At 39.6% G+C, this 21,193-nt stretch overlaps 1 protein-coding gene across 1 annotated transcript in view; it reads right to left on the bottom strand.

Moving 5' to 3' along the window:
- LOC135250248 (relaxin receptor 2-like) overlaps positions 1-18,412 on the bottom strand; it is a 32,654-nt gene extending 14,242 nt beyond the window's left edge. Inside the window, exons 1-8 of the mRNA XM_064326346.1 lie at positions 18,219-18,412; positions 10,637-10,792; positions 9,129-9,200; positions 7,818-7,923; positions 4,605-4,676; positions 1,024-1,095; positions 786-857; positions 229-300 (exon numbers count right to left, since the gene is read on the bottom strand). Of these exons, the coding sequence (XP_064182416.1) occupies positions 229-300; positions 786-857; positions 1,024-1,095; positions 4,605-4,676; positions 7,818-7,923; positions 9,129-9,200; positions 10,637-10,792; positions 18,219-18,270 (674 nt within the window). The 5' untranslated portion in view covers positions 18,271-18,412. The remainder of the gene's footprint in view (positions 1-228; positions 301-785; positions 858-1,023; positions 1,096-4,604; positions 4,677-7,817; positions 7,924-9,128; positions 9,201-10,636; positions 10,793-18,218) is intronic.
- Positions 18,413-21,193: the final 2,781 nt, after the last annotated feature.

The following is a 21,193-nucleotide window of genomic DNA, read 5'->3' as shown; positions in this document are numbered from 1 at the left end:
CGAGGTGGAAGTAAATCTATAATCTATAATTTTGTTGTCCATTTCCATGCAGGGCACCATGCAAGCATGCACACACACACATACACACACACACACACACACACATATATAATTCTGATGAGTCTGATGATGAGGGACAGGTAATAAAGGTTATAATACATAGAAATCTTGCTCTGGAATTTATTTCCTTAAGCTGACTGGTGTCTACCACAGTGATATCATACTTACAAGAAGAACAATGAACTCAGGCCTATGAATGACTTCTGCCCTATAGAAGATATTTTATTGTCATCCATTATCCTAAAATCAAACAAAATAAGTAATTAGATTCAATGGGAGAGTATGGAGAATAAATAGATAAACAGATATATTTTAAATATAAAACCAGGCAATTCATATTTTACAACCCCCCTCCCACTGCTACTGTATTTGTCAATAAATTTGGGAGAACAAGGACAAGCAAATCCGCAATATCTCTGAACAGTCTTCAGCCAGCTGGGCCTACTTATTCCTTCACAGTCCACCAACTGGACTGTGCAGTCATGGTATTGTTCAAGTACCAGAGGGAACAACACCCCACAGCATTCATTCATTATACAATGGAAATAAACCATCTGTCTATGAATACAATGAAATTCCATACATTGTAAGAGTTGAAGGATTTCATAAATTTGCAATGTTGCAGGAAGGAGATAAGTGAGAAAGAGGTTCTCGGGGAAGCACTTGTACTGCCGGCCGTTGGTTTTCAGTGTCTTTGAGCTAGTGCATCTCTGAGAAAGACTTACAGCCACTCCAGGTTGTGAAGATCTCTGAAAACTCCAGTCTTCAGCTTGGTGATCCTGTTCTGACTGAGAAATCTGAGAATATATATATGCATGCGCACACATGAGAACGCATGCATGCACACGGATTGGTAGTGTATCTGCCTGAATACACAAAGCTACTTTTTTATTATCAAGCACTATAAGCAAAAAAACAAACCTTTCTTTTTTTGTACCCTGATGGAACCAAAGCATGACTCACAGTTTCCGTAGGTGATAGAGTCCTGAAAAAGCCCGGTTGGATATCGACTTAATGCTGTTATTTTGCAAGTGCCTGAAGAAGAAAGAAAGAAAGAAAAAGCCAAATTTATTTTATGTGCAAGTGTTTGGTTGCTACATTTTCAAATTTCAATGGTGCACTTTTTCCATATTCATTTCACATACATCCTATATATGGGAAGAGTAATGCTTCTGTGCGCCCTTCTCTTGCCAAGTGATTTTATGCAGTATAAAAAGGCAAGTAAACACTACCTTGATATAAATCCAGACTCCCTGAAAAGTTTGCTATCTTGTAGACTCTATTTGATTTCAATGTGTCTAAATGTGCAATGTGCATATGGGCCCATTCATGACATGCAAAAAACCACTGGACTCAGTTGGTAGATTTCTTTCATTATGGGCTTAATAGTTTTATTCATTTTTGCATTTGCACTTTTAAGAAATGCTTTGAAGTTCATATTCTCCTTTGTGCAAAGCACAAGTTCACAACCCACCCATTTTATCCTGCAGGGAGGGGGTATGTATAAGTCAGCCCACCCTATCTTTGTCACAAGAAATGCCATTATTATAAGCATCTTCAAGCTTTGATCTGAGATCAAAAGCAAGCAAATAGAGAATACATATAATAAAATGGGAAAAGCATGGTATTTATGTCTGAAGCAAGGGCCAGTGCTTTGTATAATAATAATAATAATAATAATAATAATAATAATAATAATAATAATAATAATAATAATAAAATATTTTTTGTAAGGAAAAAAGCATTATTATAGCATCACTATTTGTATGAAAAGCAAAGCAGTTTGAACTGCATTTACTTGCATTACTTGATTGATTGATTGATAAAACTTTACGCTCAGCATGTATTCTATTTCTACTGATGATAATTTGAGGGGGGGGGGGAGGGTCATCAGGTTCTGTTATTCCCCTTTTATAAAGACAGCCTCTATGACTCTTACAATTTACATTTTGTCTGGGTTTTTATCAACATGCTCAATTGAACATTCATATGATCAGCAGCAAATATTCTTGATGTCATGAAATGACATTATTATTAAATATGTTTGATCTAATATATTAGTCACTGCCAATGCATGATTGCTTCCATAAAGTAACTACCACCTGTTGGATTTATCATTCTGCAATGTGAAATTATACCTATCTTGGGTTTCCCATTTGTCGAATCCTAGACAGTACCAGGTTGTTTATATCTATTTCAAGTGAATGTCATCTACTGTATTTGAAATTTAGAATTCACTGAATCTTACCGAGCAAATTTATAGTAACTGCGCACCACAAAAAGTCATATCAATTTACACAGAGTTCCCAGAAAAAATCTACTCTTAATGCTTAACAGGGATATGAAAGGACAGCTATGGTGATTCATTTTGCTTGGTTTGTACACAACAATGACAAGCATATCTCAGAGATCTCAACTTGTTACTTGGTACTGCACTGTTGATCGTTAAATAAAGTCATGTTTGTTTCACACTACTGCCAAATCATTAACATGCCCTTTGTCTTTCAGACCAGAACTTTGAGCTGTTACAAGAAAATATGCAATGCTTATGGAAAAGAAGTAATATGGCAATCCATTTGACCTGGCTCCTACACAACAGTGACAAGCACAATGTGTTATTAGAAACTGTTCTAAATTGCTTGTGTGGAGTGTGGAGAAACTGAAGTCTAAGCATTACTCCCAAATACTTTCCTTTGGCCTTATATTCAGTATGGTAACTGAAAAGTATTTTATAAGTTATTTGTTAACATTTTTTACTTTGTAAAAATTTTACCCGTATGTCCTCCTTGTTTGGAATGCCTAAAATGTGTTCATGCTCATTTCTGCAACCCCCCACTGTTAATTCAGGACAGCATGACAACACATGACCTTTTTTGCTCAACAGTTAAGCTTGCACAGACATTGAGTTGGAATAGCACACTTTGTGTATACCTTGAACAGACAGCAGAGCCAGCTGCTGGCATAAACAATCTATGCAGTCGTTTAGGGCCACAAACTTCCCCGAGCCACACAATTCAATTGTGTGGTTTACGTTGGAGAACTTTGAGGCCACAACATCATTCTTGCTCAGGGCCACCAAAGACCCTAGGGCCAGCTCTGGCAGACAGACTGTGGGCTCCCAATTAAACTGAGAGATTTCGCTAATTTGTGATGAGACACAGATAACCTGCTGACGGAAATTCTTCCCTCCCTTCATGATGCTACAGCCAATTATGCTCTGCCCTGTGGGGACACAAGTCACAGTTGGCACTGGCATGGTCCAGATTCAAAACCAAACCATGGAGCCCATTCACACGTTATAACCGTGCCGTAACAGGGTAAGACACCCTGCTGACCCTCATTATTAACACCCTGCAGTTCACAGCATTGCAATCTGGCCCGTAAACTTGCCTTTCCATTTGCTCCCTGCCAGCACAATTCATACGACCCATCCATGCAGCCAGTGACTGAGGAGGCAGCGGCTATGGCTACCGCCTTAATTGCTATTCCTCTGATGCTATGTAGAGGCTTGAGTACGAACATCTCAAATACTCTCAAAGCAGGTGCAGGGTAAAATAACGCAATGCAAATTAAACAAGATGCCCGCACACTGCCAATAATGCTTTTTATATCCAAACATTGTTTTGAGCCAAATGGGACTTCACAAGCACACAAGTCACACAAGCACTATGTGGGTGAAAATTGAGGTTGTATTTACTTATAATTGATGGTTTAGTTTATTAAGTGCCCACAATCTGTAGACATTTTAGTGATAGCAAAAGGTTTAAACCATTTCAAATGATTATTTAACACAGTTATGCAGTTTAATGCAGTTTTAGGCCCAGAAAAATAAAATGTAAGCTGTTAGTCAGCCAGGTAAACTATGGAAGCATTTTATAAAAGTGTAATTGAAAGGTTGTTTTGGTCAGTATGCCATAAAATGACCATCTATTTCAGATGAGTTCCTCAGTCTCTTAATTGTCTCATAGTGCACCACTCAATAGAAAGGATTCGAAAAATTGCACAATCTCTATGCCTTTGAACAACATTCCTTTTTCTTGAAATAGCAGTGAAAACATAAAAATAATAAATGTAATAAAGCTCCTGAAACATTACTTATTTTTAAAACATTACAATGATCAAAAATGGAAAATTTCATCATCTACAGTATTCTCAAACTTATTTATATTTTCTAGCTCTGTTTTGTAGTGCTTTGAAATGCTTGCATAATTACTTCATGTGCTTTTATTCTGTTTAACACAATATTAAGCACAACAAATCATTTTTACTCACAGTATTGCTTCATATATATATATATATATATATATAGGACACACACACACACAAAAATATATATATATAAAATGCAGCCTCGTTTCCTGATACATGGATGCATACACTTAACATATGCATGCACTTGCATGCAGGCAAACACAGACGCACACACATGCACATTTTTTTTTCTGAGCTAGGCCCTGGATATTACCACCTCCGAATAACAACAACAAACCCCTGGGAGAATAATTATGGGTCAGAGGTCAATAGTGACAGAAGCTCTCACTCACAGCCTCTCAAGATTCCAATATCGAATGAACAGGTCCGGGGGAAGGGATGTTATCTGGTTGCTATTCAGCTCACTGGATGGAAAAAAAAGAAAAGACAATGTTTATATTGAAATCATTGTGATTCCCACAATCCACTGCAAAATCAGATCCAGCCTGCCTCATTATACCTTTGTCCCTTTGTAGAGCAGGTTGGCCCATAATACCACTCTATAGCTGGAAAATATAGGAAAAGTAAGAGAGCTGTATGACTCACTGATGACAGCTTATAGCTTGTGGGTGGCTGCTACTTTTAGTGGAAGGAACTAAGGCTGCATTATTCCAAGGAACCCTGGTTGAACCCTGGTTCCACCATAACAGACTACTGGGTACCTACCATACCCTAAATCAGCCTAACCCTAACTCTAGGACAATGTACGTTGTGCTTGTTGCTCGCTCCATACTGACTGAGCCCCTGGGGAGTCCAAGACATCCCCACATTATTAATTGTCCTAATTTGACCAGGTCAATTGATAACTCTCATTTTCAGTGACAACCAATAGAATTAAAGTGGGAAGGGACTGCAAGAGATTCAACAGCCAGTTAAATGTAAGGGGATGTTTGGTGGCCAGGTGGAGAGAGGTGTAGAAAGTATTGTCTTTATGAAACTTCCACACCTCCGATAAGTGTATTCAGTACATGCAGTGTTTTCTGCTTTCTGCTTCAAACCCAGAAAAAAAAATCTGTTTTCACTTGTTTTCATTTCAACCATGTGCAGCACCAGGAAGTAACTCTTATATTGTTATACAAATGTGCCAAAGTGATAAAGTTGTTTAGCATTGCAAGGCTGCCGACTCGACTGAGGCTTTCGCTGACAGTAGACAGAAGCTTTGCTTTTGGCTGATCGACACTTTCCAGAAAGTGTCCGTGCTTCTTAAATCTAACTGCTGTTTGTTCATTGGTGCAATCCATTTTTATACAAAACTACTGAGTGTACTTTCACTGGATTTCAAACTGACAAATTGTATCGATATTCGGTTGGGTACTTCAGGTACAAATTGCTGAAAATCACTTGGCTCTGGCCATTTTGCTGCAAACGCAAAAGAAGGTCGCATTCTGCCACACACTGAATGTGTTTTCCAGGCCTTCAGCTCATGCTCATTTCAAATTGCCCTCTGAGTGAATAAAAGCGCAGTGTGACTTTTATTACATTTTTTTTTTGAAAGGAAAAAAAAAAAAAAAAACTCACAGCATTAACTTTACTATTAACTTTATAAACTTCACTTTTAGCACTCTTCCCACATTCACGGTATTGAGGTTGTGCGTCAAGTGATGTTCATTTTGCCCTCGAAGAGAATTACTGCTGCCATGCTGCACCCAAATCATGGGTACACACTGGCAGTGATGAAAGGTGAGTCAACTCACCCATCTCATACTGCTCTCCTGGAGATTGTAAAGCTGCTGGTTTATACTGTAGTGTGTTTCATCACTTAAGTGCTTGATTGGCTAAACAGTCCACACACCTGGCTTCTGGGGCTTATACTGACAGATGAATGAAAGGAAATCACAAAACCTGCGGACACTGTGGCTTTATGAAACTGGAGTTTGAGGGCGCTGTGGTAAAGTATTTGGAGGGAAATGACTGCGGGGGCCACATAAACACAATCTCATCTTCCGCAACAGGGCTGTTTCCCATCGTCTTTGACTACAGTCTGTATCCTTCTCTTCAAATTTTATCCTGCCGCTTTCTCTCCTTCTTCCTTTCGTATGATTTTCTGTCATCAGGTTTTGAGTGTTGACGGTGATGGAGGGAACATGGCCCGACAGCTTGCTGTCTCCTCAAAAAGGTCAATGTTATAAATGCTGGCGTGCTGAGCTGACAGGGCTAGTATGGCTACAAATGAAAGGTAAGCCCCTTGAAAAGGCGATTGTACTGTCTCAGGGATAGGACGGCATTAATCCGCTCTGAAAAAATATCAAAGTTAAACGGAAACTTTAAAATATTCAATGGAATAAATAAATATGAATGTATAGAATTCTGAGCTGTGACTTGAATCTCTGGAGGGTAAACAGTATTCATGTTCCGTATACTATAGCATTGCGTGGAGGTAGTATGCATGAAATGCATACTGAAATGCTGATGTATATTAAGCAAAGATGAAGTAACCGTAATCATAGTTTAACTGCCCCCTCTGATGGTGAGTATTGACCTCAATATGTGTGGCACTTGAGTGACATTTCAAAGCAGTGGCACAGCACAAGATCGGTGACTGCAATGCATTTGTAATGAGGAGCCATTATCAGCTCTTTTTTTATCGCTGACACCTTTCATCATCTGAGTAGCAGCCCCGCTGATTTTAAACTTGAACAGAACAACTAAGCTGCTGATCTTCTGCTCTGCCACAACCGATCAGAGATTTTCCGTATAACAGACAGTCACTGACAAAAAACTGAAAGCATGAGATTGCGGAGATCCGATGTTTTAAGCTGACTTGATCCACCACATTGAAAAATGGAAATTATAGGATTTTAAAATTACAGAGGCTATAATAAAGAACATCATTTCGGCAATTTCTACTACTATTTGTTGCATTTACTAGAGTGTGGGGAAATGTGAACTCTTTGCATGATGGCTTTACTATTCTGATGATATTGAGACTAATGTTGGCACACCCTTGCAACTTCATTTCATTGATTCAGTAGTGGTACAGCTAGTACCTTAGTGTGGAGCTTTGTAGTGGAGAGAACTATCTACTACACATTTTCATGTTGAGACTGAAAGTTACAGCTCAATCAATTCAGTTGATAATCAAACTGAAATACTGAATATCACCCTTCACTGATAATTGTGCTAATAGGGCCTACCAGTTAATCACTCAACCAGTGATACAGCAGTGTCACCTAATAGCCTTATAGACTTATGGAGAACAACCATGTTGACCCTCTGTTGTGAGGAAAGTCAGCACAACTTCCGGGGAAGTACTTTGCTAATAAATAAATTGTCGATTACTTCTTTAGACAAATCCAGATGAGTCATTGCCGCCCTGCAGTCCAGGAGTTTGAGATCCCTTCCCTAGAGAGAGTGCGGGATCAAAACTAGTGACATGGTGAAGGCCAGTGTCATTTCTATGGTCGTTTCCTCTGAAAATGTCACTGCGTAGTAGGGGGTGGTATGATGAATTAAACCCTCAGTGGAGGGAGGAAACGGTGAAGCAGATGGGGAGTGACGTCACTCACAGCGCGGTGACGTTGGAGGACACCGCCGGAACATCCCGGAGCCCTCTGCTGTTGCAGTTCACCCTCCGGTCCTCACAGTGGCAGGCTTCTGGAAACATGTCCAGCACTGCAACACCACAGTCAAATGGGCAGTCAGAAACCCATTAAGAGGATTCTAGTGAGGACTGAGGATTGAGGATTCTAGTGAGGTTTGTCAATAAAGCCAAAAGAAACGTAACCTGAATGAACAAGGCAGAGTTTGGAAATCAATCTATCATGTGGATTAAACAGAACATCAACTCAATTCTAGCTATTGGCATAGTGTTTGGAAACACACAAGCAATCAATGGTGTTGTGCTTCAGGGATTTTAGCTCTAAAATATATATATATATATATGTGTTTACCTTGGCATTCTCACTACTGGTCCATGTGAATGCTATTTTTTCTATTTGTTAATTTATTTGTTCTTTACAACCTCAAAAATAGATTACTGTTAATTGGATGCTAATATGAATTTTGCATCTCTTAATGAATTTGCTTAAATGCTGGTGTCAAACGTTAAGAGATGAAATCGAGGTGTCAGTGAAGATGTGTGTGTGCTAATAACAGATGTAAAAAAGGGGACTTTTGACTTTTAACTACATGACACTTAAACTAATTTGAAGCACCTGTCTCCTCATTCCCTAATTAGAAATCTATTGTTTTGTTCTGAGACTTAAAGCAATAATGGAACAATTAGGTAATCTTTAACAAAGTCTAATCTGCACAGTGGATGGAAAAAAAAACACTTAGAAAGCTGATTCCATTGCAAACATCCCTTTATTTGTTTTTCTGTCTACAGAAACCAACCCATAGCAAATGTGCAAATAATTCATATGAGCCAATAGCAGATTCCTGCCAGGTAGTAAAACCAAAACTGTGTTTCAAAACACATACCTGCATACTACCCAGAATGCTTAGAATGCTGGCCCTTCTTGGACAAGACTGGACTTACAAATAGGGAATTTTGACACTGAAGAATCAAGTGCTGCTGCAAACCTCAAGTACATTAGTATAAGTACACTTAGGAATTCCCTGAATGTTCTCACATTCTTGGGACGACATATATGTAGTAGCATACAGTAGTGTATATGTTTCCTTTCTTGATATGTGATGCTACTTACACAAACTGCAGAAGTAAGAAATTAGCAAGGAATTTAGCTTGTTTTCTCAACATAAGTGCAAGATATATATATATATATATATTCATGGCCTCACAAAGAACTTCTTGTTTTTCTCTTTGTACTGCATACTTCTGGTAAATGAAGAAGAAGAGAAATAATATTACTCACAGCAGTCCTTTGACTTTTGGACATTTGTCTTCTGAAAAGCATCAAAAAGGTGAGGCCATCCGCTGTTATCAACTGTGGACAGTAAGGGGGGAAATGGGTAAAAGGGAATAACGAATGTATCATTTGTGTATGTTTGTGAGTGTGTATGAGTGTTCATGCACATAATAATAGAATTATGTTTTTCATGCGCATATACAGTACAATACAACTAAACATCAATGTCTTATATTATCAGTTGCTTGCCAACAGTTAATATTATGGCTTGGTCATAACTTGAATCATGGTCACATATTTAATTATTACTGTTGCACACTGTGCCATTATCAAAAACAAACACATCTTCAAACATATTCACTCTGATGTACATTTTCTGACCTTATTTTGCTTTTAAAAAGTTTTCAATAGAATGCAAATCTTGCAAGTGTCACAATACAGTGTTTATATACACACATCTAACCTGTACCAAATTCTGTAGGAATTAAGCTCATGAGGTAATGTCCATTATGTCTTACACTCTTACTCCTATTTTGCTGGTCCCGGGTCAACTAACTTGTCTTTTACAGAAGAAATGCTCTATAATGTCTTTCACAGATTGCTGCTGACACAGATGCCCCAGTAGTTGGCCTCTGCTCTTGAAAATGGGGTCACTAGTCCTTCATTCTAGGTGTCAGAAAAGAGCCCGCTTTCTGGACCAGACTAAATAGCTTTAGCAGTGCCTCCTGTGACTTTTGGTGACTGTTTCTGCATCTCCTTGCCTCTCTTTCTCTCTTTCCTTTCTGTTTCGCTCTTTCCTTTCCTTTACAATTTGCATGTATCAATGTCATATTATGTAACACATGGACATGTGTAGCTAAATGTAATATTAACATTGACAAATTAGTGCTTTGTTTTTAAAAGGGAAGCACAATTATTTGATCTCTCTCTCTCTCTCTCTCTCTCTCTCTCTCTCTCTCTCTCTCTCTCTCTCTCTCTCTTTCTCTCTCTCCCTCTCTCTCTCGCTCTCTCTCTCTCTCTCTCTCTCTTTCTGCATTGGATATTTATTATTCTAATCCCATGTGAGAAAAAAAAAAAACTGTCAGAAGTGGAGAAGGGAGAAGGAGGCGAGGAAATCATTAAAAATGAATATCCAGAAATATCAGTGATGAGCTCATGTTGCTGGGTGGTCACTGGTGGCAGTACACCCTCCGTCCCATCAGCCCGCTCTCTTGAACAAGACGCGTGCTTCCCTCAGTCCTCTCACAAAATAGGTCATTTTTTATGAGTGTGAAATGTGCTTGAATTAAATATCAATTATATGTAAATCAGCCCATCTGATGAGGTTTAGGTCCAAAGCTTCGGGGGACAAATAGCAAACATCAAATGATGGCCGCGTATATTTTCACTATCTGTAAGTCATACGGTAGCTAGGAGATATGAGCGGCAGGGGGATGAGATCAAAGCCACGATAGCATCAGTGCCCTCTCTTCTGGCTGGATGGCGCCCGTCCACCGCGCGCGCGCGACGCTCACCGCAGTTCTCCTCGTCCGCTCCGTTGGCGCAGTCCTGCACGCCGTTGCAGTGGCGCGGCTGGGGCAGGCACACCGACAGGTTACCGCACGGGAACTCCCCCAGCGGGCACACGTCCGCCACCGCGAGCGTGACGGCCGGCTCCTCACCGGATCCCTCTACAACGAGATACTAAAGCATTTCTAACTGGGAAGGGAGAGGCAGAGGGAGAGAGAGGGAGAAAGAGATAGAGAGAGAGAGAGAGAGGGAGAGAGAGAGAGAGGGAGGGAGAGGGAGAGAGAGAGAAGGTGGGAAAAAGAGGGAAGGAGGGGAGAGAAAAGGAGAGAGGGGGAAGAAGGAACCGTTTGGCTCCTCACTCAACCCGTCTGAAGTGACATGCTGAAATCATGGCATGCTGGAGATAGAGATAGAGGTGGAAAATAGACGGTGGAGAGAGGGTGAAAAGAATAAAGGGGGATGGACGGAAGGGGATAGAAAGAGGGAGGGACGGGAAAAGAGACTGACAGAGGGGGGAGCAGGAGACACACACAGAGAGAGAATTCTTCTAGCTGTCCCAAGTGCATTGTGGGAGAGACCACTGGTATCCCCCCCCTTCCTGCACACACAAACCTTTGAAGGAGGCACATTGACATTGACATATTAAGATGGACTTAACAAGCTTAAATGCAATTAGCCACAGACAGGGAAAGAGGGGGTTTACAGAAGATAGCACTTTCTTCCTCTTGATTACAAATACTGATTTAATTATCTTATGTTCCATTGAAACAAAATAATAAGCATGTTGTGCACACAAATTTGTAAATTATAACAAGGATGTGCAATTTAACCTCTGATCTCCTCTCATATAACATCTCTCAGCAGATAAATTAAAATTGAATTAAAGTCATTAGAATTTTTTCTTCCTTGATATTAGCCTGCATAAATGCCAAATCATCATTTTATTGAATTAAATTATTGAAGACAAAGATGAATGATTAATTGCATTAAATCGTAAAACCACATTTTGGATTCAGGCCCATCCCCATGAATCCCTCTTTGTCTTGAATGCAATATAGGGGAGATTGTTATTGCACCTGTCTGAAAAACCTAGAAAATCTACATCACAACACATGTGGGGAGGGGGGGGGGGGGGACTGGAGACAAAATATCCCCTTCATTGTTATTCTGCCGAGACATCAAAATGAGGCAATGACAAACAGGTAGAAGATAGTGTAGTTTGATGTCACTATTACTAATACCAAAGCAGAAACAGAAAAAAACTTGTCACATTTAACTTGCTCATGAATATACTGTATCACGACAACAATTATTCAACTGACTTTTAAAGTCATTCAAATATTTGTGTGATCTGTATGAAAAATGTTCTTCATATACCTGGGGCGTGCGTAGGATTTTAAAAACAACCTGTCACAGGGAGCCAAAAAAACAAAAAAAAAAAAACAGAGATTGCCATTGAGGACCTGAGGAATTGTGATCCCAGATAGTTACAAAATCTAGGCAATGAGGATAGTGGATGTAATGAAATAAATTACGCTTATCCATTTGTATGAACTCAAACTACTGTCCCTTCTAAATGACAACACTGTTGTTGACATGGCAACCATGTATACGTGCCAAGACAGATGTGTTCAAATGTGCAGTATGATGAAAGCAAGTATAATTTGTTGAATTACATTGTATTGGCATATTCAAGATTTCATTTAGAGGCAATCAATTTTTCTTTTTTCTTTTAAATGTAAAATACTATATGATGATAATTGACTTGTGACCCTGACCAGGATAAGTGGGTATAGATAATGGATGGATAGATGGATGACAATTGGCCCCTGTTATAGAGTGATAAAAATAAATTATTGACACCTTTTCAACAAATTTTGGTATATTATCAACTTTGATGGCATATCATCAGTGAAATGGCAGCTCACATTTGAATAGCACATAGTGGTGATCTAGGATCAGGCCGGTATTTTCATAAAGAATTTGTGGCTCTTTTCTGAAGAGCAGAGCGTTTAAATTCTTATTTAAAAAAAAACATCCAATTTCACATAAATATAATGCAAACACACATATACAGGTTCTGCTACATATAAACACACACTCATAATGCATACATATTTTAAGCTTCATGAGCTTCGGTAACCGGCGATGTCATTGGCTCCAAGGTGTCTCTGGCATGTTGCTGTCAGGTCACATGACTGATGGAAGTAATCCTCAACAATGATCCCATTTCTGCCACCACTCGCGTGACCTCACAGCCTCAAGACCTCACTCCTGGCCCACATTTGCATGCATCCGCCTTTATGGGTGGGGCTTCTGTTGGCTCCGCTTAGAAAAGAGGAAGTGCCTTTCATATGCAGTTGTGGTCTAACGCATAAACTACAATGGACCAAACGGCAGGATTAGTTCTTATCCATTCATCATATCACTCTTCCTCAACTAAAGTAAATCTCTGATTGCAGGTTCTGAAGCTCTGTGGTGATGACAGGCATTTGTGAGCAGAGAACAGTAGGGTAGTGGTCAGGAAATTAAATTTATGTAAAGAGTACTCAACACTGTGCCCAACTTGGTCTTGAACACCACAATATCTCTGCTTCAGCTTAATGACTATATCATTGCAAATATGTACATTATTGTGATTAATCATTTTGAATTAAATAATAAATTAAATGTTTCTATTTATTTCTTAATTACCAGATTTGTATTTTTTTTTTTAATAGTTTAAAAGGGACAACTGAGAGAGTTTGTCTGTTTTACACATTGGAAATCTAACAACTGTAATTGGGATTTAAAATCCGTAGCTGACAGTGTGCATTGATGTATTGCCCACTATTGTTAAATCTAATGGCTTCAAAGTTTGGGAATTACAATGCATACTGATGCACAGGTTATTACAGACTGCTGAAGGGTTTCTGTGTACTGGTTTAGTCAGGATCAACTGCTGTTCTTTTTTTTCTTTTTAATTTGCCACTCAATGTCAGGCTGAACATGTACAATTTCCAACCTAATTTGTAATGTGTAAGTATCTGAAACTGCAGCCCCAATTTGGGAGATTGTAGACATCTGTTCTCCTCTGGAAAACACGTCATGTTGCAAGCCTGTTTGTTTTCATCTCAGACTATGGCTAAGGTTGTATAGAGTGGAGTCAGAGGAAGACCTATCATATGTGCCTTTGACATGCAGTCTACGTGTGCCTGATATTGAGAGATGACACAAGGACCCCTAACTGACTGAACCTTGACATACTGACCTTGCATACTCCAGGGTGAAACATTCACCAATCGCGCAACACCCTTTTGAGATACTGGCCAGTTGGCACAGTCTAGATCACACCCGAGACCACACGGCTCATCCTTGCACCACAGCATGGCCCCTTAACTGAATGAGTCACCCAGCCAACTGCTGGCTTTCTGAATATCCCTCAGAAGAATGCAATAGTGAATCATCACTGTGAGAGTGAGACTTTGTGAACCATAAACTGGTTCACAAAGTCTAATCGTACCACAACAAGGTACGATTAGCCCCCTGAGTTAAACACCAATGTTCAAAAGCCGAGGGACATAATCACACTCTTGTAGTTCCTTAACGGTCATGTCGTGTTTTATAGCAGATGCTAACCTCCTTGCCGATGCCTCTGAACTACTAATGTGCTGGTAACCAGTGATGGTATGAGTCAATAAATTTAACAGTGTTTATACACATAAACTCTGTAGGCCATTAGAGGTGAAACTGAAATGCTTTAATGTTTGGATCAGCTGGACGATCCCGTGATTAATGTCAGAGTAACATGCTGGAATTGTGGGAGGGGGGTCAGAGGAATCCCAATACATGCACGCCCTTTGTTTACACTGACACCGGAAAACATATCCCCACGGCGAGAGTTATAAATATGTGAAATAACTTGCCGACAGTCACAGGCAAGTCAGGGCCTCTGGAATCCTTCAAGGCCAAACTATTCACGAAACACGTTCCATGCTGATTACCGGCGTTGAGCTCTTATAGGACATGCATTTTACCTCCACATTTAGTAATTTACCTAGAGAAACTTAGAAATAGCAAACAAAAAAACAGTAAATTATACTTAGTTATTACTGTTCTCATCTTATTAATTACACATGATTAATTTCCAAGCAAAGGGAGTTGACAATTACTTCAGTTTTAGTGTTATCTGGACTTTTTATCTGGAGATTGCCGTTTAATCGCAGTTGTTTAGACAAAGTTGCAACGGGTTCCGCAACTTACAGTGAACCCCTTGCGGTCGGATATACACAGATGGGGGGGTTTCTATGAACTGGTGTAGGGTGTTGTTGGGGTCCAATTGGTTTTCTAAATATCCCTCACCACCTCACACTTGTGATTCGCCATTGAAAGCTGGTACCACGGATAGCTGGTCTTGCAAAGGAAATGGTCTTTCAGTACCCTCAGTATTTTCAGTAGTCCCACATGACTTAGTACAGTCACCATTGGAAGTAAGGGAATAACCCCACTTCTAGTCCTCTTCTGCAGCCCATCTGTATAGTTTCAAGGCAGTTGGTTGAAAAGGCTGTGTTCTGGAGTTTCTCGGCTTCAGTCCACAGGGGCTAGACTGGCAGGTTTTCCAGCCAGTGCTTCATAATCCTGGAACTCTTTCCACACAGAGAGGAAAACAAACCGAGACAGTCTGGGAGATAATCTACGGTGGCCCATTGCGACCATGGTAAAATAAAAATAAATTGGTTTGTGATGTCGAAAAATATGCAACATATCTGGTTTTTTGATTTTTAACTTTTTTGGCTGACCATGTCTATTTAATTTATGATGGCTCATTCTGGCTTCAGTATGATTAGGGCGTGTCAAAATTCAAATGAACAGCCACAACCTTCCATCACACGTATTAAATTAGAACAATAATAATGAACAAGCGCAACTGCTAAAACTATGTGTGTTACTGTGTGCTGCTGCTCTTTTCACCAACACACTTCATGGTGGAGATGAACTTGTACATTATTGTGGTTTTTTGATATCCCGAGGTTGGAATCCAGAGGTTTTCATCTTGCAATCTCAAGAAAACCACCTTAATAATATTAAAATATTAAAACATGTATCTAGTCATTTTCATACAATAATTTGCTCATTTAGAATTTCTGAAATAGTACCACCCTAGCATCAATGAGTCATCGTAATGTCCAGCGCAACCAAACTCAATCAAGACCATAGCTCAAAAAGATAGCCTGGGGTTGGATATCTGAATACATACTGGGTTGTCTCAGCTTGCTCATTGTACTTGGAAATGATGCATGCAATAAAACCATGAGCTACTTTTGTTCAGTTATTCCAGTGAGCTATTTCAGTATATTCTCTCCTGGGCAAGACTCCTAAACGCTGCTCCTGGAGAGCTGTGGGATATGCTGGTTTTTATTGTTAACGAGCACTTTTTTGGTCAATTAAAGCAGTTAATTACACAGCCTGCCCACCTTAACCTGCCTTTTAAGGTCTAAATTGCTTGTTAAAGAACAATACAGCAGACTCTGTGGCCTTCGAGGACCAGGGCTGGGAACTCGCGCTCTCGAGTGTGGGTGGATTAACCTTTAAATGTTCTCATACTGGGGTAATTGCTAAGTGATTGTTTGCATTCGGCAGAAAAAAACAAGCTTCCTTGCATTCTCTCTTCAAAGAAAACCTAGGCTGACAGTTCTGATACCAGGTATTGTATCCACATCACAGAGCAAAGAGATTTTTGTTTCTTTAGAGTATCTCTGTGTTTTAGAGGCAGAGGCAAAACCTCCCCTAGCCATTACTGTACATGATTAAGTAATTAAGGTAAACTATTATTTGGGTAGAGTAATCCTGAAGATTACTAGTCAATATAAGTGAATGGGTTGTGATTAGCTGTTATTCAGTCATCACCATTATTATTTTCAGATACCTTGTTATAACATGAGAATCAATATGCCGCAACATAAAGGATATTTAAAATACTATTTATGTGCATGAGGAAATGTTTATGAATGTGTGTGTGTGTGTGTGTGTGTATGCATGTGAGTGGATTATACAAAAATAGTACATGTAGACACAATGAATAACTTGTATTTCAAGCGTGTAAGCTAACTATTATATAAGTCAGCCCGTCACAGTGCAAGTTTTATTCTGTACAGAAAAATGATTTAAAACAGATGCACAGAACCACTCTTCCCCTCACAATCGTTTATCATTTCACAGCCTCACCCTAGGAATGACAAAAAGCCATCTTTGTCAAGTTCACGTGTCTTTTAAAGAGTTCTGTTAGCAGAACAGGACAGTGTGGAGTAGTCACAGAAGATTCAGTGACAATAGGAAGTAATCAATTTTTTTTTGTTTGCAATGCATGTGATAGGTTGCCAGGACTTTGTGGAAACAGAGACTTTTGATTGTTCAAGACCAGGCACGGCATCAGGATACACGCACTCTAGACGACAGGCAAAATGAAGAGATCTAGATGTAGTGAATTGCTTGCTCTAGTATTTTGGTTTCTCATAAAAAAGGCAAAAAATAAATTCACACTTGTTCAGTCTGCAGTTATTTTAATCTGCCGCATCCCCAGTGGCTTTTGGCAATTTCCCTGATTTGTCGCAGTAACTTGGCATATTCATACATTTGCAGCAGTCAAAATGAATCGCTTGCCTGAAACATAACTGATTAATTCTGGAACACTTGTTAATGATACAAATGGTATCATAAAAATTATATACAGCAAAGCAAAACTTTTCTATGTTTCCATATGCCCTTTGGCTTTATTGTCAGTTACAGGCTGGTTGCAAAAATAAATACATACATAAAAAAACAGATGGCAGAGTGAGCTGTCATACAATGAGCAGTCAATTACTCACATTTTTTAAATCAACCAAGATACTGTGCTTACTATTAAAAAAAGAAAACAAAACAGAAAGCATGATGGTTGTCAACAAGTTACATGTCTGCTTGGCAGCTTCCATTAGAGAACGTGGCCATTAAAAAGTATTTATTTTGTTGTCATTTTATTTTTAGGTTTGTGTTCGTTCCCCCTGTCAAGCACAGATGGTAGCCTCTCACCTTAATTAACCATGACTCAAAGAGTAATTTATTCATTAATCACTCAATAATCTCTTCCCTTCCTTTGTAACAGGTGAGCTGTTCTGATGCATTTGCTCATATGCAATTATTTTTTACCTGATCTGATGAAAGTTAATGTGTTTTGACTCCCCTATTATTATTATTATTATTATTATTATTATTATTATTATCTTCTATCTTCATGGTTTGACAGATAACAGAGCTCTAGGGAAAACTGAAACACTCATAAAACAAACCCCCCACAGAGCTAATCATCAAAATATTGAATTTCATCTTCCTCAAAGCTCTGGCTATTTCAGTCCACAGCACCATGTCACTGCGACCAGCATCACTGTGACCAGCAATGCCCCATATACATTCTCATTCCACCTTTCCCCGCCTGTATTACAGTAAGAAAAGGAATCCTAATCTCACTCCAAATAGTTCTGCATCTCTTCCTTACTCTGTTCATCTCCCCAAGCTACTACTACCCTGTAATACATTTTTGTTGGTTATTATGGGATGCAATAAGAGACTTACCTGCGACTGCAATGAGGGCAGTGAAGTGTGTCAGGATGGAGAGAGGAGACATGGCACCGGCGTCCTGATAATCCACACTCTCACTGGGCTGGCGGAAACACGACTGGCTGAGGAGCTGATTCCACGCGCTGGCGTTTTCACAGAGACGCACGCTCAAGCTCCCGGCGACCGCGCACTCACTGAGCACATGCACTCTCACTGAGCACATGCACTCTCACTGAGCACATGCACTCTCACTGAGCACATGCACACTCACTGAGCACATGCACTCTCACTGAGCACATGCACTCTCACTCGCCGAACACATGCTCGCACGCACAAAGCCACACACACACATTGCCTTGCACTGACCATGCACTCACGTACCTGTACTTATTACGCTTACCATAACACAGGCTGGAGCACCAACTGCACACAAACACACACACACACATGCACAGTTGAGTAGGTTTCGTTTGAACATTGGGGCGGGGACACATTAAGCGGGGGGTCTGGGGGTCCTCCCCCTCGGAAATTTTGAGCATCAAACACAATCATTTCCTGCATTCTGGTGAATTTTTATGCACCAATTTGTTCCTTTTCTGCATCAATTTAAAAGTACTCTGCTTCTTTCACGTTTTCACTGGGGGGGACAAATGCACGTGCATTCCCCCCGAAGTCTACGCCTATGCACATGCACACACACACACACATACACACACACATTCATGCATTTACTTAGGGTAATCCCTGTCGCATACACTCACATCCACTCTCACTCTGAGACAGACAAATTCCAGTGCCTTGCTTGTCTTATATAAACATATTCCACAGGGTTTGATTTGACTTCCCTCTTTATTCATGCAATGATAACTATTCAAACAAATAGATCAATAAATAAAAATACCTTCACAGCCAGGAGAACCAGAGAGGGAATATAGTTTTGTCTCGCCACATACAAGCTGTTAGAGTCAGATTGAGAGGCAAAGTTCATAGTCTGATTCAAGAAGAGCACAATGACATTTAAGGTGCTTGCCTGTTCAAAATGACCCAAAAGACAAAGGTGTTTTCAGTGTGAATTGGGATGAGATCTCTGTAGCTCCTAATATGTTAGGCAGAAGTGTTTGCTTTTTTGATCTAAACTGGGTTTTGAACAACAATAGAAATTTATGGGCAAAAAGTCTCCTACAGCTTCTCCTACAGAAAAGTACCTGAAAACGCATGAATCACATACAGAGTGCCATGTCAATAATAATTTTTTCTATAGACACACATTCAAAATTGCTGTCTAAAAAGGTTATTAACTATAATAACAGCAGTAGAACTAGCTATGTAGATGCTAGAATGCTAGGAATGTACGTAGGTCTCAGAACAGGAGGAACTGATATGATGTAAGACATGTCGATGGCAAGACTGTTCGATGGTTCAATTTTTTTTTTTTCCCACTGGTTCAGTCAGACTGAGTGGTTTGACATTTTGTCTTTGGCTGCTCTTTGGTAGTTAAGACTGTAGGTAATGATTCAACTTCTGTGGAAGTTTAGGTTGACATCTACTGGCTGAAACATGAAGCGTCCTGTACATACACAGCACCATGTCCAGTGTTAATTCAACTCTAACAGAGTAAAATTGAGTCCAATAAGGACACTATGTACTCTGTAAGAGCATATTTTATGCTGAATATTTCACTGTGCAATACCACAGCATAACATCAAACTCTCTCATTTATTTTATTTATATTTAATTTATATAAATAATAAAATAAAACACGGACATATATTTTGTATCTCTGGACAATTGAGGATTATGCTTTTTGTTGTTGGTTGTGCTGGAGATTCAAAGTAAGAGTCCATCAGAGTTAACTCATAAAAGGGGAGACGCAATGTTCACTCACATCCTGAAGCTGTTTGAAGAGGGAAACAGACGCAGGCAGGTACATGGCTTAAGTCCTGCCCGCTGGGGCAAAGAGAGAGCTCGCTGGGGAACTCCAGACTGCCGTGAGCACCATGTGCAATGCAGCTCAGCCGGAGTTCCTCCGTCAGCACGTGCTAGCGCGTATGCGTCACGGAAGGCCATGGGCTATAACTTCGTTTTCGCTGCTAGCAATATCTCCGAAAATGTATTCTATATGCGGCTGGCGTGGTAGCCAGTTTTCCTTTGAAAATTACTTCTCCGATGAAATCGTCCTGCTGCCTGCCAGTCACTCATTTTCAATTCACACGGTGAAGCCATTTGGAACTGCAGCTCATCTGATTTTTTAAATCTGTACTCCAGCTAACACAAATATAGAACCTGGGCAGATTCCAACTGTCTGGCAATATGGGCCATTTGGAATTCTAAAATGTGACCTGATTTCGTGACCTTCAAAATATGCTTATGATATAGGTATGCGTAGTGTTTGATTGATTGGTTGGTCTTAAACTTTGAGATTGGTAGCATGGAGGATCTCCTGTAGATGAAAGTCGCCTATTTCTAACGCAAGTGATAATGCATGCCCAATTACCAGCTAAAATAAACAGTAAACTAATCAGCATGCTGGTGATTTCTCATTGTTTACGCAAGTATGTTACAACTGGATATGTGCAAGGTGTAATGGTGTGCTGTTGTTTCAGCTAATGTAATGACAAATTTGTATTTACCACAGATGTACTGATGAGGCAAAGGGACTGTGCAAGCTGCTGAACCTGATTTCAATAGAACAGTATTATTTTCTGGGAATTTCCACAGACTTCTTCAGAGTACTCCGACACATGTGCTGTATGCATATGTATTTTCCATTCTAGCCAGTTTTTAAACATTAAGAAGTAGATACTAGTGGGTTGATGAAAAAAAAAAAATGTTTGTACAGTGAACAGTTAAAATTCCTCAAACATTATCACTTTGACAAATTCAATATCCAAATTTTTTTTTTTTCATTTTCTAAATAGATTCACATGTAGATTGCATTGAAATATGATTTTTTGGTCTTCAATTACAAACATTTTTTTAAAAAAACCTGG

Source organism: Anguilla rostrata, chromosome 3, assembly GCF_018555375.3.
Source record: "Anguilla rostrata isolate EN2019 chromosome 3, ASM1855537v3, whole genome shotgun sequence".
Classification (NCBI taxonomy): domain Eukaryota; kingdom Metazoa; phylum Chordata; class Actinopteri; order Anguilliformes; family Anguillidae; genus Anguilla; species Anguilla rostrata.
This window is presented reverse-complemented; position numbering and strand designations above follow the sequence as displayed.